The sequence below is a fragment of the Entelurus aequoreus genome, linkage group LG02 (assembly GCF_033978785.1).
Source record: "Entelurus aequoreus isolate RoL-2023_Sb linkage group LG02, RoL_Eaeq_v1.1, whole genome shotgun sequence".
Lineage (NCBI taxonomy): Eukaryota > Metazoa > Chordata > Actinopteri > Syngnathiformes > Syngnathidae > Entelurus > Entelurus aequoreus.
Window position 1 is genome coordinate 39,694,556 of NC_084732.1, and position 26,997 is coordinate 39,721,552.

At 40.0% G+C, this 26,997-nt stretch overlaps 2 protein-coding genes across 2 annotated transcripts in view; one reads left to right on the top strand and one right to left on the bottom strand.

Moving 5' to 3' along the window:
• Window positions 1-4,014: 4,014 nt before the first annotated feature.
• cstf3 (cleavage stimulation factor, 3' pre-RNA, subunit 3) lies at window positions 4,015-22,358 on the bottom strand. The gene is made up of 20 exons (XM_062026710.1): window positions 22,126-22,358; window positions 21,495-21,596; window positions 21,244-21,339; window positions 17,712-17,744; window positions 17,163-17,260; window positions 17,024-17,090; window positions 16,914-16,948; window positions 16,712-16,838; window positions 14,666-14,743; window positions 14,428-14,590; window positions 14,223-14,332; window positions 8,621-8,737; window positions 8,333-8,551; window positions 8,149-8,251; window positions 6,669-6,738; window positions 6,377-6,572; window positions 4,835-4,985; window positions 4,665-4,759; window positions 4,536-4,596; window positions 4,015-4,463 (listed from the first exon to the last, which is right to left on the bottom strand). The coding sequence occupies exons 1-20, from the start codon at window positions 22,150-22,152 to the stop codon at window positions 4,264-4,266; spliced, it is 2,148 nt and encodes a 715-aa protein (XP_061882694.1). The 5' UTR covers window positions 22,153-22,358; the 3' UTR covers window positions 4,015-4,263.
• Window positions 22,359-24,577: 2,219 nt separating this feature from the next.
• The window catches only part of LOC133633896 (homeodomain-interacting protein kinase 3-like), a 97,691-nt gene continuing 95,271 nt past the window's right edge, over window positions 24,578-26,997 (top strand). The window contains 1 exon segment of the mRNA XM_062026697.1: window positions 24,578-25,198. Within this exon segment, the coding sequence (XP_061882681.1) occupies window positions 25,126-25,198 (73 nt within the window). The 5' untranslated portion in view covers window positions 24,578-25,125.

Consider the following 26,997-nt stretch of genomic DNA (forward strand, 5'->3'; position numbering starts at 1 on the left):
TTAAATTTATAATGAACAGGGACATTGCGGTTGTCCCAAGTGGATGGTATGATGATAGGATGGTTTTCTGGCCCAGCTATAAAAACACTGACAGAATTGAAAGGGCCGCTTTAAATGAGGAGCAGCATGAGCCAAACTGGCCAAGATTTGACGTTTCTGTTGTCCGAACTTGTGGTATACAAATTCATAATCTTCTTAAAAATAACGTCATAGTTGCTTCTCTTTATGCTTGGAATAACCTATTGTGTCTATGTTCTGACCAGGTCTCTTGTAAGACAGAGACCTGATTTATCATCATCAATAATAATAATATTCTGTTCAGCTCTACAGCTAATTTGAAACTCATGTTCATTTTAACATATTCAATTTTAGACAACTACAAAGACCCATTAAAAATAATGCAACAATATGGAAAGGGCTGCTACACCTCAGACCTGCAATCTGAGGCAGAGAACGAGGAGCTGCCAGAAAAAAGGTACAGGAAGCCAGTGTAAGTGTGTTCTGTCTTGTTTTTGTCATGTTTCTACAGTAATAGGAAGGTTATTTCCGGTAGCATTCAAAAATAGACCAGAGATGCTTGTACTATATGTATATTTGGCAATTTTGGTATTGCAATAATCCTAATGATATGGTTACCCAACAGCCATCGTCTCGGGGACTCGGATGATAGCGAAGAAGACCCGGCAAATAGTGACCTCACATCTCTGGGGTTGGCAAGCCAATTGCACAGGCAGAGTAAGGAATAATCTCTTAACATCGAAAAAAACGAAACCACCACATTAATATAAAAGATATGGTTAACATTCTTAGTGCTAAAGATATTCCCCTCTCCTTGTATCCCTTCTCCCAGCTCCACCGTCTCGCCGAGTGCCAGCAAGAGTCATGAGTACTTGTCAACTCGACTCCTCAACTGGAGATAACTTTCTAGGTAAAGACTGATCTCTGAAATAATATCTCAGCATCCAGTAACCATGGTTAACAGATCACAACCATTTAATACCAATTTATCTCCCTTAGCACCTCACAAAGGGGAAGGACGCATTCATATGCCTTCACCACATGCAGAGAGTTACACAAGGTAGGGACTGATCTCTGAAATATTAGTGAATACATAGGCCCTTTGGGTATTATCAGTCGTGGTTAACTGATGGCTCTCTCACAATGCCCACCTCACTAGGAACGGCAGTCCCTCCTCGACTCCCTCCACCCCCCTCACCAGCAGCCCTCAACATGTGGCAGACCCAGGAGCCTGGATCCAGCCTGGCCTACAGGCCAACATGGCGAGGGGGAAGAATGGCCGACAACATTTCCTGCTCTGGTGAGCAATAACTGACAAACACCGGATGGTCATTCTGTGCCACAAATTTTGGAAAAAAATTCAAATTCACAAGCAATCACATATTTTCTTCAAACTTTGTCAATAATTTTTGTCATTAACTAATGTCAGGATTATGAGTAATGAGGATAAACACTGAAACATGTTAATTTTATACTGCTGTTTGTCAACAGCGCCTGAGGTAATCCACATCCTTAGCCTGCTGGAAACTATTAAGCACAACCAAGACCAGCTGATTACGAAGGTAAACTTCTTAAGCCTTGAATAGGTCAATAATTCATAATTACATTGATTTTGATTCATTATTATTTTTTAAAGAAAGAAACAGCCTACATGGCAGCTTTGTGTGATTAGAGTAAACATTGCTACATTTTCTTGTTACATTTCACCTGTTTGCTCTTTAAATACCACTTTTAACGTTTTTTATTTATTTCGATCGTATTTTTTAAAAATGTGCCCTGGGGCCGTTAAAAAATGACCTGCAGGCCGCAAATGGCCCCCGGGCCGCACTTTGGACACCCCTGGCCTACACGAATACAAACATAGAATGATAGTACAAATATAATAAGAAAACAATGTCAACCTCCCAAAGTTGGGTTATGGATATTTATTTATGCCCCCCGCCGCCGTCATCCAACAGAGACAAACAAGTACTCTGATCAAGGAACCAAATAACGATATTGTTTGAACATTTTGGATGTCTTGCACACCTATACCCTGATCACAAATTCATAGTTTACGCACCTTATTTTAACCACCTCCAGTAACTTTGTGTCATGTTTTTTTTTCAAATGTAATCTCCTTAATACCTATCACATGTTTTGTATTGTGTAAGCATACTTGGCTTTGGATGCTACATACCATAAACATAAACGTATCTGTCTTGTAATCTTGTTTGATTACAGGTGCTGTGAGTAAAAATGTGTTGACAAGGTCAGCCATGGACGCTGAGGTCACCAAACACGCCATCAGATGGTTCAACTTGGCGGGGGATCGGGCAACGAGGAGACGAGTCCCGCTTCCACCTCCTCAGGAGGAATAGAGATGTATATGTATAAATAAACAACCTTTTATTGGACTTCTTGTCATTCACCAGTTATTCATTTTCTGATGTTAGCTGTGCATGGAGCAGTGTTTCCTTGAAGTTGTCGCCTAATAGATTAAATACGTATATTTACTTTTTATATATATATTTATATATTATATATTTACTTTATAGAGTGAATTGACCATTTTCTGTTTCTGCTTATTGACAATATTGTTAGTTTAAAAGTACAAGGCAATGCATATGTAAGCCTATATTGCTGTAGTAGGGCTTAGTGAATTGTTTAGTTTCCTATTTTATCCTACAGCAAGAACAGAAGGGATTTTGAAAATAAGATAAAGGGGTCCAAAACGGCCAGATGAGCCAGGGTTTTTATGAGTCTGTTGCTGGTCCGCGGCGGGAGGTTAGGCTTTGATCTTGGGTGCGGAGCGGATTCAGCGCGCCGCCACGGCGGATCCGCGACCCGCCGCCGTGGCGGATACGTTCCTGAGAGGAAGTGGACGCCGATGCGGTTCCGTTTCGCGGTTCCGTTCCGGAAAGCGCGATACCTCCGCGGGGGATCCGCCGCGGAGTGTTTTTGCTGTGTGGGATGGCTCTACTTTTATTTTATTTATTTGTAATTAAATTGCTCTGTTCGTGACGCCAGTAGCAATTAGGGGCTGGTGTGTTAGAGCCATTTACTCTTTGTGTCCGTCAAATTCATGACGTCACTAAAGGGGTTGGCTCAAGGCCAAGTGCCAGTCTACTTAGGGAGGGGATGGGATCTCGCTCAGGTGTTGCTGAGTAGAGGCGCAACAGTTTTTGACTGTGCCAGGCTATGATTTGTTTGTTCCCGTTTATTTTCCGTTTTTGTTACAAAGTGAGTTTGATTTACGTGACTGTATGTTAATAAATATTTGTGTTAAACATGGACACAATTCTGGACATCAATTATTAGCATGCAGCTGCACACGTCTGAACTAGCTTCAGTTATATTCGGCAACCAGTTGCAGTAAGAGTATAGGACTTTACCGCTACGGGATGTAAAGATCAACTTGTGCGCTTATTGGAGGACATTTAGGTTAACTGACTGTCCAGCTTTACACAAGTAAACTTGCAAAGCTGCTTGTATCGGAGATCATATCAGAGATTTTAGATGTAAACCAATATCCGATATTTTTTTTTGCTGATATCGGAGCAGGAACAGACTACGGTTTTTATTTTCCCCTAAACAAATTAGATTTTGAAGTTACAGTTTACAGTGTTTAAAATGGAACAAGACACTGTAAAAAGATCTTATAATAGATACATTTTGAATTGTGTTTTGTTTTACATGTTTTCAACTAAACAAAATTGGTTGTTTTAAATTGTAAATCTTAGATTACTTTGATTTTAAAGCTTTACAATTATTTCATAATCCTGTATTATATACTATGTACAGTACTTTTGATAATACAATGTAGTACTATTTTATAAACCGTATTCTTTTTTAAATGTTTTAAGTAAAATGCGACATAAGGTACAAGCAGTAAAAAATGGATGGATTGATGGCTTTCACTTTACTAAATGTCAAATACTGCTCTCTAGTGGACACTTAGAGCATTGTAGTTTTTAATCAGAATATGAAGGCTCCAACAGAAAAGAGAAACACACGTTGGACTTATTGTACACTTTTATTGAAAGGAATCATTGGATGGATCCAGTTATGTAAAAATATTTGCCGCCACTGGAACATCACAAGGCCAAAACGGAGCTGTGTGTCACAGCTGATGACTTAAAAACTTTGTACAGTATCTTGATCAGTCTTTCAACATAAAAACACAAGGACACTCAGGTAAAGTGTGTGAACGCAACAAATAATCCTCTCCTTTGGCCGCTTGGTACATTCTTGTAAGGCTCTTCCTTATCGGATCCTCTTCTGCTGGCGAGCGCGGTAGATGTCGTGGACGGGCGGTGCCACCGCTCCTTTGTCGTCTTCTTCGTCCGAGTCGGCGTTGGGTCTCTTCAGGGACTTGGCGGCGGCGTGGTTCTCCATAGCGCCGTTGCCTTCCCCGCTGGCGTCGGGGAGTCGGCCTGTGATGAGCTCGACAGCAGCTTGGACAGCTTGGCGGAGGTAAACGTCGATTATTACATTCGGGATATTAAACAAAAAAAGTGAGGTGTCATGTGACTTACTTTCAGGAAGTGTGCATTTCTTGAACGTCTCTATGAGCTCATCCACTTGAACAAAGGGACCCTGCAGGGAAGAGCTTTAGAATCCGCACACAAGCATGCAGCAACCATTATGCTCGTCGCTGTACTGACATTGAAACATCCAGGAGGGGGCAGCAGCTTCATCAGAATGACGGCCACAGGGGGGACAGGGAAAACTCCGCCAGAGACAGGATGCAGGCCTGAAGCTGTGGACACACCAAAAAGGTGAGTAGAAGGGCATCTTGGCGGCTGTGGTTGGAAACGAGGTGACGAGTACACACGGGCGAGGTGGCGCGGCTGAAAGGGGATCATCTGATTGGTGTCCGGTTTGGGGTACTCCGGTTTTCTGTCCAGGTCGTCCTTCCGCGTGGGCAAGGATGGCGCCACCACTGTCTCGGGAAGCAGCGCTGCCAGTTTGGAACGAGACACGTCCTTCAAACACACAAGAACACACGCGGTTTGGACGCATTAATTTTGTTTTTGTTTCGTGTACCCGCTCCGCACAACAGTGGACATTTGTCAAAACCTGGTTTGCAGGACCTTTTGTGGTAGGACTCAGCTATCAATTACCCATAAGACCTTGAGCAGGTTTGTCATGATTACAGTGGAACATTGATTTACAAACCCCTCACTGTACGAACATCTCCACAGACCCAATAGAAATATGCTTTGGTGTACAAAACTGGTCTCTGTGTACAATGTTTCAGCCAGACATTTTGTGCCCGGCAGCACATCCACTGTGGACGGGCTGGTTGATCTCCAGTACTTATTCAGTCAGTGGTACTTTGTGTGCTTTTTTTTATGTGTTTTTAGCCTTTTTACACCATTTTCCTAGCTATCTCAATACAAATCCAAATAAAGCAAGGGACAAGCGATGTGTGGTTTAAAACTTCAGGTAGTATCTACAGCATTGTCGACACTGCCTCTTCCCCCTTTCTTCTGCTGCATGCCAAGAAAATTAATCAACAAGGTGAATTGAATTGTATTTGTTATTGTTAATTATTGGAGCAACCTGGCTGTTAAAGAGTTTTGTAATTTCAAACTGTGTGTGTGTGTCGGAAGGGCAGCTGAAAATGAGGACGGTTCATTTACTTTTTTTATTAACTTTGTTTTTGTGTTTGCATAAAGTATTTTAATTGTCATTATTATAGTATTATTAATTATAATTATTCCACTTTCAAAATGTTCTGCTCATTCATGACACGCATGCTACCATTCTTTTTTCTTTTGTACTTTTTCAGGAATTCCACATTTTCTGAGATATATTTTCCAATTTGAAATGTGGAGACTTTTTCAAACTTCCACACTTCCCACTTTTCTCCACCATTCTAAAGTCAAAATCTTCCTTACTAGTGTCAGTCAATTGCTAGCACGCTCGCTTTTTTGGCTAATTTTGCAGGTATAACCTTTAGCATTATATTTTGGTACTTGACACATGCTTACTGTTAGCATGCTACCCTAGTACAGCTGGGATAGGCTCCAGCACCACCCACGACCCCGATAGAGGACATGCGGTAGAAAATGGATAGATGTTAGCTTTTTAAAAACTTTTTTTTTATGGAGGTATACACCCTTTGTCATATATTTTCGTACTTGACACATGCTTATTGTTAGCATGCTAAAGTTAGCTTTTTTAAAAGCTATTTAGGGAGATATACACCCTTAGTCATATATTTTGGTACTTGACACATCCTATATGTTGGCATGTCAACATTAGCATCTTAGCTTTATTAACTCATCTTTCAGGTATACACCTAAAAGTCATATTTTTGATGAATGTGTTCCAAAGCACAACGCGTTGACAAATTTCATTAAGTACACACCTTGTACCCGAGAGCCTTGAGTTCACAGGCAGAGCAGGGGTACAAGTCCATGAACTTGTATCTGTCCACCAGCAAGGCTGTCTCTTTGCCTTCATATTCGTCCTTGAAGGCGGCGAACCGGCGCCGCTCCACCTTTAAGATACTGGCTAGGTCTCCTATGTTGCTCTCGAAGGCCAGAAAACGAGACCAGATCTCACTGATAAGGAAACCAACAGAAGACTGATATATGAGACAACCATGTATATATATATATATATTAATGTGTGTATGTATGTATAAACACTTTATGTACCCTGACTTCTCCGGCGAGAGGTTAGTTGAGGTGAGGACACGTTCAAACAGAACTCTGGTGTTGTTATCCTCTGCAGGGAAGTAAGAAGGTAGAAATACGTTACATTTTTACAGATAGTGTTTCACTGCGTTTATTGATGGCTTGTTTACGTTCTATGTGAAAACCATCTCTCTGCTGAAATGACAGTATAAATTACGTCCTCAAACATGTCATGAAGCTCTAAACAATATGACTGACCACCAACGTATCACATTTGCTACCCAAAACAGCAGCACTTACCGCAGCTTGTAAAAAGTCCAAAAGTTGCGGACTCGGATGTTGTCAGCAACCTTTCAATGCGATGTGAAAAATTGTCGCAGTCATTATTGTTCCAGTTGTCTCACCATGTTTACACTCAATGCTCCTTTGGATTACGTCTATCAAGTCTGCTTCTTTCCAGCCTGTCTAGTATCCTGACAAGGTATTTTCTTATTATAGTCCTTTTGTTTTGTATTACTTTCACTTGTAATATTTTTTAGCATAATTAATTTGTGGGATATGTTTTATTAGCATTTTAGTTTTACACTTTTACAAATATAATAACTATATAAATCAATAAGAAAGAATATTGAACCCTAAAAACAAGTAATAATCTACTATACATGTATTGTTAATAACTTTTTATATATATGTATTTGTTTAGCATTATTTATTATGTATGTATAGTAGTAAAAGGGATTAATATGACCCCTTTGGTTTATCTGATACATGAAACGTGACAAATTTGGGGCGTGCACCATTTACTTTAGCCACCAGATGGCAGTAGGGTATTGAATAGCTTAAAATATGTTTAATAGAAATTCCAACTTTGAGCACAGCGTCAATTGCTTTGTATAGTGGAGCTGTCTATTATTTTAAACAGACTGCATTGTAAAATGAGTGACACCCCACTTCCTCTCATGCGAGATCCACCCAGGAATGGGGCCATATGTATCCCTTCCCCACTGTATATATTTATGTTACAGATGTAATACAGGAAGTGAACAAAAGTATCAATAACAGCAATGACATGGAGAAGGGGTAGGATTAAATAAACTCTGCTTCTTCCTCCTCCTTTTTGGAAATGTTGAACTTTGTGTGACACTGTAAACATGCGCTTTATAATTGTGTAATCTTGTTCCTATGTTCCAAATAAACAAACATATTAAATTGTTCTCATTTTATATGTTTTTCATATTCAACATTTATTTTACGATTTGTATAATAATAATAATGAAAGAAAATGTTTTGTTCAGATGACGGCCAACCCTTCTGATGCCTGGGCCTCTCTGCAGTTGAGTAAATCCACATCCTGTGCCACTTTTTTGCATTTGTCTACACATTACAGCTTTCGGCGACTTTGTGATATGATTATCATAGCAAAAGTGCGGCGACATCAAGTTTCTTTTTTAGTACAACAAAACAACACACATTAGTCAAATGTAATGAGAACAGAACCTACCATTGAGATGCGAAAGGTAATCGATGTATGCAAGTATGTACTCTGGAATGTCACCATATTTCTTTAAACCAAGCTCAAAAATCTTAAAAGCCACAGATTTGTCCTGTTGGGATAAATAAATAAAAACACGAGTATGTGTTTAAGTGATGGTGCCACCTTGCAGGTAACAGTAGAAGTGCCTTACCTTGCTACAGTAGTACTCCATCAGTGCTGCGGTGACGTACACGTGGTGGCGTGTGCGCAGATCCTCTCTGGCCTTTTTGAAGATAGTGCGGCCTGATTTAATGCCCTCCGCCCTCCTGGCGAACTTCATGTACTGGATGTAGACCAGCGTGGGGTCGATGTCCTCCACAGCCAGCAGTTTGTTGTAGATGCTGTGAACCTTCTCGTGCTTCATACGACTCTGTCACGCAAACACCACCAATTAATTCTCCACTGGAATGCTCTAATTGTTTCAACTTGCTTGACCTACTTCTTCATAGTCTGCAAAAGAGAAGTAAAGAAGCATGTTCTTCTTCAGTAGTGTCCCGATTGCACGTTCATAGATGTTAGCAGCCTCATCACTGAACAGCTTAGAGTTATTCATGTCCTGTGAGCAATAAAAGCACTTTAGTAAATACAACTAGCACAATCGAGTGAGAGCCCAAGAGCTGTAGATGTGGACATATTATGCAATTCATCATTTTTAAAATGCAGTGGTAACTCAACCTAAGAGTGTTTTGAGATAAGAGCTTTCTCTCTGTTAATTGTTATGATTTAAGTTGCAAGCACAAATTTTTGTTACCAGCATTTCCTCTCATTAGTTGACAAAGTAAATGTTACAGTATACCCAATACTATCCGACCAAAACAGCCGGCCTTACTTGCTGTCAATAGCTTACAGCTAGAACATACTTTAGATATTCCAACCATAGGAAGAAAGAAGGTGAGTGTGAAGGACAGTGCCTTAGAAAAAGTGGATGGAATTAATTGAATTAAAGAAAGAAATCACAAAAAACATGACCGAGCTCTTCGCCAACTTGGCAACTCCAGTGCATCAAGGAGATACTGTACAAGTCCACCCGCCAAGGTAAATGCAGTACATTTGTATTACATTACTTCATAAAACTACTGTAGTTATTTATTCACCAAGTACCAAAAAAACCTGGCTCTTCAAATACCACCTTAATGACCAACATTAAAATACAGTAGCGTAGTAGGCCTAAGCCATTTTGTTATTCTTATAGCCAGACCTGTGTGTTTATTTCCGTACCTGACGGTTTCGGCCACAACTGTTGCCTTCCTCAGAGGTTGTCACATGATGTTGCTGTGACGTGTCTGGTCAGCTGATTTAAACAGTTTTTGGCGCTGTCTTCATGCTTGTAGTAGCAGACTGACAGCGCCATCTGCAGTCCGACTTCTTCAGGACTGTGTCCCAGGTATGGGAAAGTTGGTACGCCCCCTCGTCCCGGTTCACAATCTGGGCGGCGCGCTTCCGGGTCTCGATGGCTTCTCTGATCCAACGATGGTATTTGTTGCACTCAGTGCCGATGACGTGTGTTGTCCCAATCCATGAGGTGGTTCTCCCTTTTGCAGTGGTCTGATATGGCAGACTTCAGCTGTTCTTGCTGTGCTTGTCATCTGGTGGCTCGTGTGCATGCTTTTTGTTTCACATGATGTAATTTCTTTATTTACAAAAACACCAATAACCATCACCATCCACATTGTCCATAAACGTCTAAAACAGGACAAAGCGCTACACAAACAGACCGCGCTCACCACTGAAGACATTACAAGGCTGTTGGAATTTTTCTCCACTTCAACCTACCGTATTTTTCGGACTATAAATCACAGTTTTTTTCATAGTTTGGCCGGAGGTGCGACTTATGTGTGAAATTATTAACACATTACCGTAAAATATCAAATAATATTATTTAGCTCATTCACGTAAGAGACTAGACGTATAAGATTTCATCGGATTTAGCGATTAGGAGTGACAGATTGCTTGGTAAACGTATAGCATGTTCTATATGTTATAGTTATTTGAATGACTCTTACCATAATATGTTACGTTAACATACCAGGCACGTTCTCAGTTGGTTATTAATGCGTCATATAAAGTACACTTATTCAGCCCATTGTTCACTATTCTTTATTTATTTTAAATTGCCTTTCAAATGTCTATTCTTGTTGTTGGATTTTACCAAATAAATTTCCCCCAAAAATGCGACTTATACTCCAGTGCGACTTATATATGTTTTTTCCTTCTTTATTATGCATTTTCGGCAGGTGCGACTTATACTCCGGTGCGACTTATACTCCGAAAAATACGGTACTTCCAGCACTAGGGTACTATCTACAGGCAGAAGGAGGAGTCCGCCTTGGGGGACTCATTGTTGGCCATAATGAGTGGCTTCTTCATGGAAGATCTTGAAGCCCAGGCCCTCCAAACAGCACCAGCACACTGCGGCCCTTTACTTATGGTAAAGGTATGTGGATGACGTCTTGGAAATAATAAAAATAGGACGTACACAGGATCTCACAGACCACCTCAACACACTGGATGAAACAAACAATATACAATTCACCTATGAAGAAGAAAAGGACAGCACAAAAAACTTTCTGGACCTGGACATAAAACATTTGGAGGATGGCAGTATAAAAATTCTAATACATCGGAAACCCACACACACAGATCAATACCTCCTTCGGACATCGGAACACCCCATAAATTACAAACTCTCAGTCGTAAGAACACTTTGTGAACGCACTAATCTCATCTCCCAGGAACAAGACAGAAAGGAGGAGGAACAGCACATTACAAAAGCACTAAGAACTTGCAACTACCCAAAGTGGGCCATAGACAAAGGGTGGAATCAAGCTAAACAAAACATCAAGAGGAAACAAAAGACAAAAGTAATAAGAAACAAAACAGGGCCATGGTCATACTTCCATTCGTCGGGGGGTCACAGAGAGGGTGCAGCGGGCTATGAACAATCACAACATCAACACTCCGGTCAAACCTCACACTAAACTCCAACAGTTGTTAGTTCACCCTAAGGATAAAATAGACCAAGTACACAAATGCAATGTAATATATGAGATACATTGGAGAAACTGGCAGAGCCTTTAACATCAGGAAGAAAGAGCATAGTAAATAATGTGAAAAGGAAACATCAAAAGCATGCACACGAGCCACCAGACGACAAGCAGAACAGGAACAACTGAAGTCTGCCATATCAGATGACTGCAAGAGGGAGAACCAACTCATGGATTGGGACAACGCACATGTCTGAGAGCAACAAATACCATCGTTGGATCAGAGAAGCCATTGAGATCCGGAAGCGCGCCGCCCAGACTGTGAACCAGTACGAGGGGGCGTACCAACTTTCCCACACCTAGGACACAGTCCTGAAGAGGTCGGACTGCAGATGGCGCTGTCAGTCTGCTACTACAAGCATGAAGACAGCGCCAAGAACTGTTTAAATCAGCTGACCAGACACGTCACAGCAACATCACGTGACAACCTCTGAGGAAGGCAACAGTTGTGGCCGAAACCGTCAGGTATGGAAATAAACACACAGGTCTGGCTATAACAGACCTGGGCAAATTAAGGCCCGGGGGCCACATGCGGCCCGTTAAGCTTTTCAATCCGGCCCGCCGGACATTCCCAAATAATTTTTTTAGATCTTTAAGATGGAAAGGGTAGCTGCCATTATGATGTGCAGTGATGTTTTTAAAATGACCGTAAGTCTTGAACTATACAAAGTATTTCAATGATTGGAATCTGTGCTTTTCCATGATATACTAGTAACTATGGTAATATAATTAGTTACTATAGTAATCTAATTAGTTACTATGGTAATCTAAGTCACAGCAGCTCAGACGAGGCACCAAGCAGTGTGGGTAGGGAGCGTTTCCACAGAGTGTTTCCAGAGTAGCCAGCCTGAAATGCGGGTGTCAGGGACAGATGCGGAAGGAGATTTTTACAGCAAAGTTCTCAAGCTTAGTGATGTATCAGATTGTATGTGGGTTTATTTTTTTACCCTTCGTGTCCATATTTCACTGTTACATTTTTATTGCGTTTCGCTTGATTGTAAAATATGTCGATTGAGAGGAGGTGTGAAGTTCATATGTTGTCAATATTCAGTGTTTTATCGTTCATAGTTAATATTGTAAATCCCACATTCTTTATTTTCATGTACGGTACATTCTGGGTGTCTCATTCAGTAAAAAAAATTAAAATTCCATTCCGTTTTTTAAGGCGGTCTGTCATAACATTTTTAGCATTCAATCTGACATTATTGTGAGGTTTTGTATTAGTGTTCCTAAAAATTAGATATACCGGCCCCCAGACACATTTTTTTCTCAAAATTTGGCTCCCCCGAGTCAAAATAATTGCCCAGGTCTGGGCTATAAGAATGACAAAATTGCATAATTTTTTGAACACCTAATGAGCCTCTTTCGATTAGTAGATCTAAGTATTCATTTAAAAACAAGGCAGATGTTTTCTTTAGCAAGTATATGTAATATTTTTGGTCACTGTAACATTGCACACAGTTTAACAGTAACACTGTGTTTAAATATAGAAAAATAAAACACTGTACTGAAATCATGTGATTTTTTTGGCGTACCCTGGGTGGCGCCTTTGTACCACAGTTTGAGAGTCGCTGTTGAATTGTATTGTTTTATACAATGATTCTTATCTAAAATGTTTTTTCCCTTTAAAAAGGCATGTACATGGTAAAATGGTGGTGTTTTTAGGGAGGCAAACACCGATTAAATTGATTTCACCTCAATTCAATGGGTAATCGATTTGACACAAGTGTTTTGAGTTGAGAGCTTCACCACTTAGCCAATTAAGCCCGTAAATTGAGGTACTAATGGACACATATTGACTAGTCAAAGGAAATTGTTACACATTACAGTTTTTTTTTAACCCATTAGGGTTCATTTACTATAACAAAGTCAGTAAATGAATGTATATATTTGTAAACGCTCTGAAGTGGGAAATGGGTAGGATTAAATAAGCTTTGCTTCTTCCTACTTCTTTTTGGACATGATGTAAAGTGAAATGATATGAAATTGTGTGATGTATTATGCTGTAAGTGTGTTCATGTTCGAAATAAACTAAAAGAAATAAAGAAAGAACAGAATGCCTTACCTGGCTGCAACCAGTGGTGGTTCCAATCCATCTCTATTTTAGGGCTCTTCAAAGTGCAGCGTGCGGTTAGTTTTTAATGGCCCTCAACATGTTTTGAAAATGAAATAAATTCAGTGTTAATTAGGTATAATCGACATAACGCAAAAAAACGATTTTCTTTGACACCTACAACACAAAAGATAGACTCATGTATTTTTAAAGCCAAGCATATTCTGATCTAAATAGTTTTTTTTCCAAATAAATTTTAACGTCTAAATTGTATCAAAGTGGCCTTTGCATTTTTTCAATTGTTAGTATGCACGGCCCTTGGGAGAGAAAGGTTGGACACACCAACATGAGCAGCATTATTGTGCTCAATAGAGCAATGTAATGGACACGGCAGTTCAGAAGATTAAGAATGATTTTAACATACATTTAAAATTGTTTCATTGATTCTTTTATAATCAACAAGGGGAAAAAATTGAGACAGCAAACTAAAACTAGAGTAAAAATAAAAACATTACAGTGTATTTTGATACTTTTAAAATATAGTACATCAAAAGTGAGCATTGTTATGTTTAAAATGCATTGGTTGTATTTGATCTGACATGTCAAGAGATTATTTGAACTGTGGTACATGTACCACTTGTGGTACGCGGACTCATTTTAACGGTATGACCAAGAATCACTAAATAAATATTCAAACAGTGTTACTGTTCACACTGTGTGTAATGTGACAGTGGCCAAAATATCAACTATACTTGTTCAATAAAACCTCTGCCTTGTTTTTAATGACTACTTATGCCTACTTTGCAACTGTATTTTAATGTTGGTCATTATGGTGGTACTTGGGGGCCCACTCTTTTCTGAGGCGGTACATGGTGGAAAAAGTTTGAGAACCACTGTGATATGTATTTGAGCTCTTGCATAATAATTGAAGGTTTGTGTCATACTCCTTTCTCTGCCAACAACTTGCTGGACTGCTCCAGGTACTGAGCTGCCTCGTACCATACGTCAGGATGGTGGCCCAGCACCAGCAAACACTGCTCATAAGCAAACATCACTGAAACAAAAGGTCAGATGTCCAACGTTTCATAGCTCCAATACAAAAGCCGTGGATGGTAACTGCAGTCAGACTTTTTAGACAGACAACAATACCTCTTTTTGTGATAAGCGTCTGGTCTTCTGTGCGCAGCGGGTTACTTTTCTCCCACTGGATGTACTTCTTCCACATTTCCACTTGCTGGGATTCCTGTGGAGAGTTCTGTGGCGGCACCGAGGGGGCGTTCCTGTCCAGCCCCTTCATCACAGTCTCGTACTCCTGCGAGCCACCAGCAGGTTCAGCAAGACCATCTTGACGTTTCATTTTGGGAAGTGTCTTTACAAAGCTTCTTACCTTGGCAACTCTCCTAGCATTCATGTAGTCTCTGCTTCGATCCTCAATCATCTTTTTAGCCAAGTGTATATTGATACCCTGATGTGGGAAATAACCAACCGTCAGCATTCAACGTACTCTGTTGTTTTGCAGGGGTGTCAAACTTGTTTTCATTGAAGGCCACATCACAGTGATGGCTGCCCTCAGAAGGCCAATTGTATCAGTGAATAATATATGAATATAAATGTAGGATTTGCCTCATGAGATTATTGGACAATTGTCAATGCACTTGATTAGATTATTATATTATTGAACTTACACTGTAAAAAAAACAAAAAACGGTAAAAGCCTGGCAGTTCAGACACCAGAAATGTTCCCGTTGTTTGTACATTACTGTAAATGGAAAAAACTACACCAATGTTTTTTCTGGTAAAATTCTGGTAATTAAGTTGTTCTTTTTGCCATAAAATCTACAGTTGTTTTTACGCTGTATTACTGCAGATAGAAAAACTGTACAACTGTTTCTTTTTAACGGCTGAATTCTGCCGCTGAGCTACCATTTTTTGATCGTAGCACCTATTGTTATTTTACAGTGTACAATTTGATGACTACTTGTTCTTAAAATCATAAGCCAAAAAGATTTTTGGGAATGTATGTTTGCATAATTACAGTGATTGTCAATTATTTTCTGTTACCCCCCAAGCAGAAAACAGTTTACACCACCACACACTAACCGCCACGACTACAAATATAATTTGTCTATACATTTGTTATAAGTGCACCTCTGCATAACATTGTATTCTTAGTAGCATTAAAGAAAATACAAAAGAAATGTAGATCAACTTACAACAAAGAAACATTTTATTAACAATGTTTTTTAGACTGTAAAAGAAAAAATGTAAACTGCACCAATTTGCCTAAAATAAAAAACTATGAACATTTAAACTATAACATTTTTTTTAATGACTTGAACCATTAATATTGAAAAATGTAATTATGTAAAGTCAATAAATAATAATACATTCAAATTGATCAGCGACATTAACTCAGGAGCACAATATATAAAACATTTTAACCTACAAACAAAAATGAATGGAACAAGTTATGTTGATTTTTTTTAATCAAAATGAATAAGTCAAGATAAATGGCTCCAATGAGCATGTTGTGTAGTGCACAGCTTTTAGAAGCATGTTTGAAGCACGATACTGATAAAACATGTTCCCCGGGGTCACAAGTTCCCCCCTGGCATCCTTTTTGACGTCATGAGGGGAAAAACCTTGTTGCTCATACACACTTTATCACCTCTGAGTCAACCCAAACAAGAGGAGCCACCCTGTGTGAAAGTTTTATAACCGCACATGTATAATTTTTTAGATTTGTTTCCAGTAACAGACTCTGGTGGCTCAGCCATGCTTGTGCTTGTAGATTTGACGGCAGTTTTTGACACTGTGGACCACATCCTTTTGTCCGGGCTTGAGACAAGTGTAGGACTTAAAAGCAGTTGGTTACAGTCGTACTTAACTGAGCAGTCTTTTTCTGATAAACTTGGGTCATTTTCATCCAAACAAGTCCCTCTTGGTTGTGGAGTGCCTTAAGGTTCAATTTTAGGTCCTGTCTTGTTTTCCTTGCATTTGCATTTTTCACAACTTGGACACTATGTGCTTTATAAACAAACCTTGACTTTATAATAAAAATGAACAGAAAAACCATGTAAGTAGTGATTTTAGTGTGGCTGGACCGGACATTCAAAAAATGATAGAAAAAAAAACCCATATATTTATATATAGCTAAATTTAAAAAACATTTACATATATATATATATATATATATATATATATATATATATATATATATATATATATATATATATATATATATATACAGTATATGTACATACATATATAATTTTTTTTTTTTTACTTGGGACGTCTGGATTGTGGGCGCTGGTCTTAGTTTAGGGGCTCTTGGTCTTAACATTTCAAATACACTATTGAGGGACCTTTGAGAAGCATTTAAAATTGTTCAAGAATAACTTAGAACTTAGCACCTTGAAGAAATAGATCTCACCTCCTCGTATTTGCTATAATCTCTCCAGAGCTGCTCTATGTTTATCATGGGATTCACGCAGCCCCTTTGGTAAACCCGCCGCACTGCTGTGATGCGCTGGTTCTCTGCATATGAGCCCACAGCCTCGCTAATAGAACATAAAACAACATTAGACCTGCATCACATGCTACAAGCAGTTACAACTGGAGGCAAAATTACTCACACTCCCTTGAGAAAATTGATGTAATCCACCCAAATCTGTGACAAACACCAAAAATCATTAGGAAACCACAGTAAACAGAAATGTATGTTATAGAACATAATCTTATTAACCTGATACGACATAATTTCCATGCCGATTTTATCCAGGGCAAAGTCGTATGCCTGAGCCATCTTCTCTCTGAGGACAGGGGATTTTTTTTTTTTTAATCCATTCAATATTAATCAGTAATATTTACAGGAGTCATCTTACTTGTAGGTGGGCAACTTTCCTTTGGTCTCTCGCACGTAGGAGAGGTAACACTTCCATAGGTCGATGTGCAACACTTTCATGAGGCATCTCTGGAACAGCTGCAGGGTGGAGAAACCGGTTTATACACAGCAATCATGTGTGGAGGAATTATTTGTGGTCAGTAAATATATACTGCTATTAAAACTGTACAGATTACTCTAAAGTATATGCAGTTCTCCTTTCTATATTATACAGTAATACAATGGTCGCTTAGATGTGAGGAGTGTACTCACTTTTATGAAATAGAGTATAATTTGGAGTACTTTGATCCAAATGCAATAATTTTTTTTGCATGTTGCATAATTGCAAAAAGAAAAACATGTCAGTGGCGCTGAACAATGAAAAAATAAACATTCAAAAAATCTTGAAAAATAAAAATGTTTGTGTAATAACATTACTTTTAAGTTGCCGTATAACAATGTCAGTAACAGGGTAGCAGCAAATGACAATTTCTTCCGAGGACAATCCATAACCTTAATCAGAAACCTCCCCTATAGGGACTCTACTCACCTTTTCTACCTTGTCATAGTTTTTAGCCTTGACCTGCAAATAAAGAGTGTAAATGCAATGTTATTTTAAGTCATTCCACCCCCATGCTGGGCTTCCAATAAACATGCGTTCATGCACACAAAACCCTGCAGATCAACAAAGTGAAATTCACACAAGAACGACAAGCCACTTGTTAAAAAGGGTTTATTATTACTTGGGGTAGATTGTGCCTCAAACTAATGACAAATCTATACAGAACATATGAATTGCTGTAGAATCATATTCCAATGCAAAAGAAACCCAATATAATCTTTCACATGTGAGTTGTTGGAGCATCCATCAGGACAGACCGTTGTTTTTGTGATGTTAATACTCCAGGTCAGCAGGATGCCACAATTGTAGTGCTACCAAGTAACCATAGATTATTTAAAACCATATATATTGAGGTATTCCACAATGGTAAAGTCGACAGCATTTTGTGGTTGTGGCATTCACAATAGTTTGTTTTGTGAACTAACTAAAACGCATCTGCATGAACACATAGTTGTAACACCAGAGCTGGTTGGGCCGCGACCCCGAAAGGGACAAGAGGTAGAAAATGGATGGAAAGACAAGAACTGTCACGCCTTTGAAAAATATTAAACTACACTGCAATATGGTACAATATGGTACACTGCAATATGGTATGCATGGTTGAGGGAGAACTGTGTTTGCCCTACACATATGTAATCTATAGAAAAAAACATGACTCACATTAGATAAGTCAAAAGTTTATTTTATGTGTATTTTTATGCATATTTTCCAAACAGCCCAACTAGCAATGTTTTGTTGTAATACCACTGTACATCACGGGGGGCACTAGTGAGTTTTTATACCTTAAACAACTGAGCTTTACCACCCCGCCTAAAAGGTGTGGTCTTACACAACCTAAAAACAAACAAAAATGGCATATGACTCAACAAAATAGACCAGGCATTATTGCTGACGTAAGCACTCTACACTGCTTTGCACAATAACAATACAGACGTTCTCAAAGGACAGAGCGACAGGAAAATGCAAATGTATTAATTATGGATGCATGAAATGGGTCTATTGTGGTCACTTTGTCTTAACGTGCTTCAATTTTGGCCATGAAGCCTGCGCAATTAACTGTTGTGATCTCACGAGTCATGCCCTTTTTAAACACGGGTGAATGTCACATCAAACTGACATGTCAGACGCTGATGCAGAGACGCCCCATCTTTTCTTTACAAAGGGTGTGTAGTCTTCCTAAATGTTAAAAGCCATTTATTTAAAGTCACATGTTCACTGTGTACTAATTACAGATTGGAAATCTTAACAGAAATATTAAAGTTCAGTATTGTGTACAACTGCTTTGTATCATACTAAAAGGTGTTTCTAACATGTTGAATTTAATTTTGCTGAATTAAGTAATTAAAATATTAGAACGGTACATTTAAATTACCAATGACAATCATAGTAGGAAACATTTAAAATATGAATACCCCTCTGACAGTGTAAATTGTAAAGGCATACTTAACACAACTGTTGTGCTGGACCAATTTGATTGTGCAAGAAGTCAAATTTGGACTTGCCATTATCACCTGTCTACTTATGATAAATAATTTTCACTTAGGTGCTCAAAGTTTGTTAGAACATCGCAGCCCAGATCGATCAATAACATATAGACCTAGCAGATTGATGGACTAAAAGGAGATTGTGGGGCCTTGGGTGAGGTATGCATGCACTAAGAGTGCTTGGCATCTTAACCCATTTGGAAGGTGCAGCACAAGTACTGTCTTTCACCTCACTTGACCATGAAAAGGGCCAATTATGACTGACCGAAGCATTCTATACACTGACATCCAATTCTAACATACGACAGAGGTCAGCAGATTACAACATGGTGCTACGCAAAGGCTGTTGGTTTAAATCTAACTGCACCGACAGATCCCAAAATAGCTCTGACACATTCTGACAAATCACAACTTGACTTAAGCAAGACGTACAGTACAGGCCAAAAGTTTGGACACATCTTCTCCTCATTCAATGCGTTTTCTTTATTTTCATGATTGTTTACATTGTAGGTTGTCACTGAAGGCATCACAATTATGAATGAACACGTGGAGTTATGTACTTAACAAAAAAAAGGTGAAATGACTGAAAACATGTTTTATATTTTAGTTTCTTCAAAATAGCCACCCTTTGCTCTGGTTACTGCTTTGCACACTCTTGGCATTCTCTCTGTGAGCTTCAAGCACACCTGTGAAGGGAAAACCATTTCAGGTGACTACCTCTTAATGCCAAGAGTGTGCGAAAAAGTAATCAGAGCAAAGGGTGGCTATTTTGAAGAAACTGCAATATAAGACGTGTTTTCAGTTATTTCACAATTTTTTGTCAAGTACATAACTTCACTTGTGTCCATTCATAGTTTTGCTGCCTTCAGTGACGATCTACAATGTTCATAGTCATGAAAATAAAGAAAACACATTGAATGAGGTGTGTCCAAACTTTTGGCGTGTACTGTATGTATATAAAAAGTCTGTTGACACTAGAATCTATCAGTCTACTACCAACCAAAACCCTTTAAGCAAATCCTGACAAATGTCATCCAATATGTGAGCTAAAACAAGACTGCTGACTGTGCAAATGTGCTTCATTAATAGCAGGAGAAAAGCAGCATGATTGCACAATGTAATCTCCATACCCCTGCTGCAAGAACCAGCGCCTCATAAGTACCTTTATTTAGATCGATATTTCTTTTTTGCATATAGCCAAGCAAATCTCACGCTTTAAAAAAATAAAATAAAAAATTTCTCCTTTACTCTTCTTAGCCCTTCCCCAAAGGTTCTTTCTGCTACTTGCTTCGAAGTCCACTGGATGATCCTGGAAAGGTGGTCATTTCTGAGAGTTTGGTTTTGTTTTCAGTATCCACAGCATAACAACACTATAGTTGAAGTAAAAAACTGTTTCATGGTTCTTATGCTGAGTTTAAATTTAAAAAGGGGGTGATTAGTTCTCTGTTGCTGACTGCATTACAAAAGAAGGCGAAAAAACAAAAATGTGGTCCTTTTCCCCTCCCTTCAGGGGGATTTTAGGTCTCTGGTATAATGTGGGCATCAAAAAGCAAGAGTATTTGTTCATAATATTACAAAAGAAATGACACAGGAGGCAATAAATTGACACAACAAGTGAATAAAAGGCTAATGCACTCCAAATACCATTAAAATTGTTTTAATACTGTTGCAAACCAAACATGCAACAAATGCATTTAACCCACTTGAAAATATATGGCGAGAAAAATACTTCTTAAATCCTAGGAACAGAAAAATAAACTTTCCCCTTTTAACGTTTAAAGACACAATCCTCCAAAAATACCAATTTACCTATTTATAATGAAATGCTTTGGTAGGGGATAACTTAAACCCTCATCAAATCAAATCTCATAGATGCAAGACAAATAATTTGTGTGAAAATCACATTGTTGATCATCTAAGGCAATAATAATCTCAGTCATGCATTTAATAGAAAGAGGGGAGAAAAAAGTATTAACCTCAGCTTCAATGAATAGTTTCCAGAATCTGCCGGAACTTGGAAACTGTGTGACAAGTCGCTCGTAAGTCTTCCTTGCTTTATCAATAGGTTGGTTCTAAAAAGGGAGAGTGCATTTCATCCACACAAATGTGAGGAGCTAAAAATATGTATTGGGCATTTGGTATTTTTAACAAATCAATAAACAACCCCCACCCTTGAACCCATTATTATTATTTTTACCCCCTTAATGCAACTCTTGAGTCACTAAACCTGTGCTTCTCGAATCAGAATGCTCCATGCGTCAAGGTCATATGGGTTTTCTTCCAACTTCTTCTCTGCCTTCTTCACCTTCTCCGGGACATACTCTGCTGCCTGCATGGGGATGACAAAATGCATGATAATCAAATGTGCTGTGCAATGGTCACTTAACATACAACTGATAACATTGTATTATGCAGGAAAAAGTGGCTGTTAAAGTTGCACAAAATTACACATTTCCATGCAGTTCGTGGGTGGACACCTTTGTGATGAATTGAGCTCATTTATTAACTAATATCACTCAACAGCTTTTGCATCTTCGCAAGCATTTTATTATTATAGTGATGCACGTACAAATGACAGGGATTTAGTTATAGCTGATATTTGAGTAAAGGAAGGAGCGTGTCAGCCTAACGACGCTAAGACTTGGCGGCAACGCAGCAACTCGCTGGTCAACGCGGCAAAAGGAGGGGTTTGCAGTGACATATATCCCAACCTAGCAGCATTATGACGATACAGTGGTAAACCATGATATACTAATGTCAACATATACACTGTATAAACACAATGTAGTATAACAGCTAACACAAGCTAATAGTGGTAGCATTTGAGCAAGGCCCTTGTCAACGCTAGCTAACTTTACCTGGTCGGCTGCTGCATCGGTAGACATGGTTGGAAGAGTAAGGTGGGGTTAAATAACTTTTAAAACGTTTAACCATTAAATGAAAACGTTGTGGTGAATTTTAAAGCTATGTAACAGGCATTATCTTCAAACTACGCCGTCACGTTTCCCTCAAAGAGCCCAACGCTCGGGGACTAGCCGAATTTTCAAAATGGCGAGCAAAGCAAAGTCTTTTCCGCTTCGCATGTGGCAAAAACAAGACACATCCGGTTTTAATCCTTCACAATAAAACGAGACGTTAACACAAGCTACTATATTCCACAACAGTACTTATTTCATTTCAAATATACTCAATAGAATAATTCATTTGTGTTTGTTCATTGTTTTTTCTTGTATTTGATTCAAGTGGCACGTGGTTAGGATTAATAACAAAAACGAAAGAAGTTGTGTACCGAACAACTGTGATTAAATATTTCTTAGGACGTCATAAAAACATTCAAAATATCATCAATCAATCAAAGTTTATTTATATAGCCCTAAATTACGAGTGTCTCAAAGGGCTGCACAAACCACAACGACATCCTCGGCTCCCACATATGCAAATATGCGTCCCAAATATCAGAGGAAGAGAACTGACTTGATCTGCCGTTTCTTTTGTTTTCTCCTCTGCCCCCCTCTCCCTTGTGGAGGGGGAGTTACACAGGTCCGGTGGCCATGGATGAAGTGCTGGCTGTCCAGAGTTGGGACCCGGGGTGGACCGCTCGCCTGTGCATCGGTTGGGGACATTGCTGCTGACCCGTCTCCGCTCGGGACAGTTTCCTGCTGGCCCCACTATGGACTGGACTTTCGCTGATATGTTGGATCCACTATGGACTGGACTTTCACAATATTATGTCAGACCCACTCGACATCCATTGCTCCTTCGGTCTCCCCTAGAGGGGGGGATTACCCACATATGCGGTCTTCTCGAAGGTTTCTCATAGTCATTCACATCGACATCCCACTGGGGTGAGTTTTTCCTTGCACTTATGTGGGCTCTGTACCGAGGATGTCGTTGTGGCTTGTGCAGCCCTTTGAGACACTTGTGATTTAGGGCTATACAAATAAACATTGATTGATTGATTGATTGATTGATTGAGTTCTAAAGTTAAAAGTTAAAGTACCACTGATTGTCACACACACACACACACACACACACACACACACACACACACACACACACACACACACACACACACACACACACACACACACACACACACACACACTAGGTGTGGTGACTCTCTGCATTTGACCCATCCCCTTGTTCCACCCCCTGGGAGGTGAGGGGAGCAGTGAGCAGCAGCGGTGGCCGCGCTCGGGAATCATTTTGGTGATCCCCCCGTGAAATGCAATACATTTTCCATCCATCCATTTTCTACCGCTTCTCCCTTTTGGGGTCGCGGGGGGGTGCTGGAGCCTATCTCAGCTGCATTCGGGCGGAAGGCCTGGACAAGTCGCCACCTCATCACGGGGCCAACACAGATAGACAGACAACATTCACACTCACATTCACACTAAGGCCAATTTAGTGTTGCCAATCAACCTATCCACACACGGTCAAGCTCCTGCCTATCTTGCCGATTGTATTGTACCATATGTCCCGGCAAGAAATCTGCGTTCAAAGAACTCCGGCTTATTAGTGATTCCCAGAGCCCAAAAAAAGTCTGCGGGCTATAGAGCGTTTTCTATTCGGGCTCCAATATTATGGAATGCCCTCCCGGTAAAAGTTAGAGATGCTACCTCAGTAGAAGCATTTAAGTCTCATCTTAAAACTCATTTGTATACTCTAGCCTTTAAATAGACTCCCTTTTTAGACCAGTTGATCTGCCGTTTATTTTATTTTCTTTTCTACTCTGCTCCCAACCCGGGGTGGACCACTAGCCTGTTCATCGGATGGGGACATCTCTACGCTGCTGACCCGTCTCCGCTCGGGATGGTTCCTGCTGGCCCCACCATGGACTGGACTTTCGCTGATGTGTTGGACTTTCACAATATTATGTCAGACCCACTCGACATCCATTGCTTTCGGTCTCCCCTAGAGGGGGCGGGGGGGGTGTTACCCACATATGCGGTCCTCTCCAAGGTTTCTCATAGTCATTCACATTGACGTCCCACTGGGGTGAGTTTTCCTTGCCCGTATGTGGGCTCTGTACCGAGGATGTCGTTGTGGCTTGTACAGCCCTTTGAGACACTTGTGATTTAGGGCTATATAAATAAACATTGATTGATTGATTGATTGATCCCCAGGTGCATGTCTTTGGAGGTGGGAGGAAGCCTGAGTACCCGGAGGGAACCCACGCAGTCCACACAGAAAGATCCCGAGCGCAGGATCGAACCCAGGACTATACCCAGGACCTTCGTATTGTGAGGCACATGCACTAACCCCTGTCCCACCGTGCTGTTGTTCCCCTCTCTGCCAGTAGGCGGAGATATATAACAACCACCCTAGAGCCCGTGCAACAAATTGGACTAGACCAAAAAAGGAAACTACCGAGTCATCACCCATCCTTTTTTGTGGTCGTAAATCCCCATTATATCGGATGACTATACTTTTTATGTATAATGTAACTTTATTTGTAGATATGTAATCTAATGGATACTTTGTTGTATTTTCACACTAAATGGTTTGCGTTGTTCCCCATCGAGTTATGTGTGGTCGATTGATCTGGCCTGCTCAATGCCGTCAGCTCACAAACATTCGCTCGCAGACAGACATGTTGGAAGCTAGCAGGGCTGCGGTGCCGAGCATCTAGACGGGGGTAACGGCCACCCTTTGCCAGATGGGCTACCTCCACCCAAATCGGAGGGAGACACATTAGAACTGCCCAGTTCTCACCTGGACACGACTTGGTGTCCGTAGATGTTCATATGCGGGAGCCAGTTGACGTTTAAAAATGCGGGAGATGGTGGCTTTACCGAGGGGGAGCTCTCCCTTCCTGTCGTCTAGGACAAGATGGCAGCAGTGCAGGCGAACTGTGCATGCTATGGATTCATAAGTCCATAACATGTTCAGAGAAGCGCTGGATTATATTTATAGTGACTTTACGTGAAGGTAAGTCGAGAGGGACACAATCCTATACCGGGCCTTATTTACAGTTTAGCCGTGACGTAACATTGTCATAACTTATCAACAAACTTAGCTAGCGTTTTGTTTTAATGATATATTAGCTCTTACTGGTTACGGCAAAATCGTATTGGTAGGTCCATTCTAGGCTTTACTTGTTGGAACATTTCTTCCACGCTTACGCGGCAGTGACGTTGGTAGTAATGATTAACGCGAGTGCTTCAGACACTCTTCTATTGTTTTATTTTCATGTTGTCACGGGGAAGCGTCCATGTAAACATTGCTACAGCATGCTTGAACACCGCATTTTACTCTGTGGAGAATATGGACCGCGTTACTTGTGATCCGTGAGTCTGCTTTTATTAGCAATGTCACTCCTTTGATGGCCTTGTAATTAAAGTCAACATCTTAAGACGTTTATGGGCAAGTTAGCGCAAACACGGCAGATCTTTGAACGCTGCGAACTATTGGGATTGTGCACACATTGTTATGTTGCTGTGAATATATCTGCTTACTAACTCTAGTTTTTAATTCCAAGATGTTGCCTTTAAGTGTCCCGATGGAAAAGCAACTACGTGACTGCTCATAATCTCATTGGCATCCTTTGTTTTTGTCATCGCCTCATAGTTCACAGCATTAGGTACACCTTATCAGATCCAAAATGGCTCTATCTACAGTTTTTGATGGGTATTGCAGAATAAGTGTACCTAATTCTGCGACCCTATAAGGTAGTGGTCCCCAACCACCGGGCCGCGGCCTGGTACCGGTCCGTGGATCGATTGGTACCAGGCCGCACGAGAAATTTAAAAAATATATATTGTATTTTTTATTAAATCAACATAAAAAACATTATACATCTACATTATATATCAATATAGATCAATACAGTCTGCAGGGATACAGTCCGTAAGCACACATGATTGTATTTCTTTATGACAAAAAAAACAATTCATGAGGCCAAAAAAGCATTAATGGCGCCTTCACATATGTGTAAGTTACCCATTTCTTGGGCACTAATACACCCCCATACCATCAACAGATGCTGGTTTTTCAACTTTGCGCCTATAATAATCCGGTCCGGAGGACACAACGTCCACAGTTTCCAAAAACAATTTGAAATGTGGACTCGTAAGACCACAGAACACTTTTCCACTTTGTATCAGTCCATCTTAGATGAGCTCAGGCCCAGCGAAGCCGACGGCGTTTCTGGGTGTTGTTGATAAACGGTTTTCGCCTTGCATAGGAGAGTTTTAACTTGCACTTACAGATGTAGCGACCAACTATAGTTACTGACAGTGGGTTTCTGAAGTGTTCCTGAGCCCATGTGGTGATATCCTTTACACACTGATGTCGCTTGTTGATGCAATACAGCCTGAGGGATCGAAGGTCACGGGCTTAGCTGCTTACGTGCAGTGATTTCTCCAGATTCTCTGAACCCTTTGATGATATTACAGACCGTAGATGGTGAAATCCCTAAATTCCTTGCAATAGCTGGTTGAGAAAGGTTTTTCTTAAACTGTTCAACAATTTGCTCACGCATTTGTTGACAAAGTGGTGACCCTCGCCCCATCCTTGTTTGTGAATGACTGAGCATTTCATGGAATCTACTTTTATACCCAATCATAGCACCCACCTGTTCCCAATTAGCATGTTCACCTATGGGATGTTCCAAATAAGTGTTTGATGAGCATTCCTCAACTTTATCAGTATTTATTGCCACCTTTCCCAACTTGTTTGTCACGTGTTGCTGGCATCAAAATTATAAAGTTAATGATTATTTGCAAAAA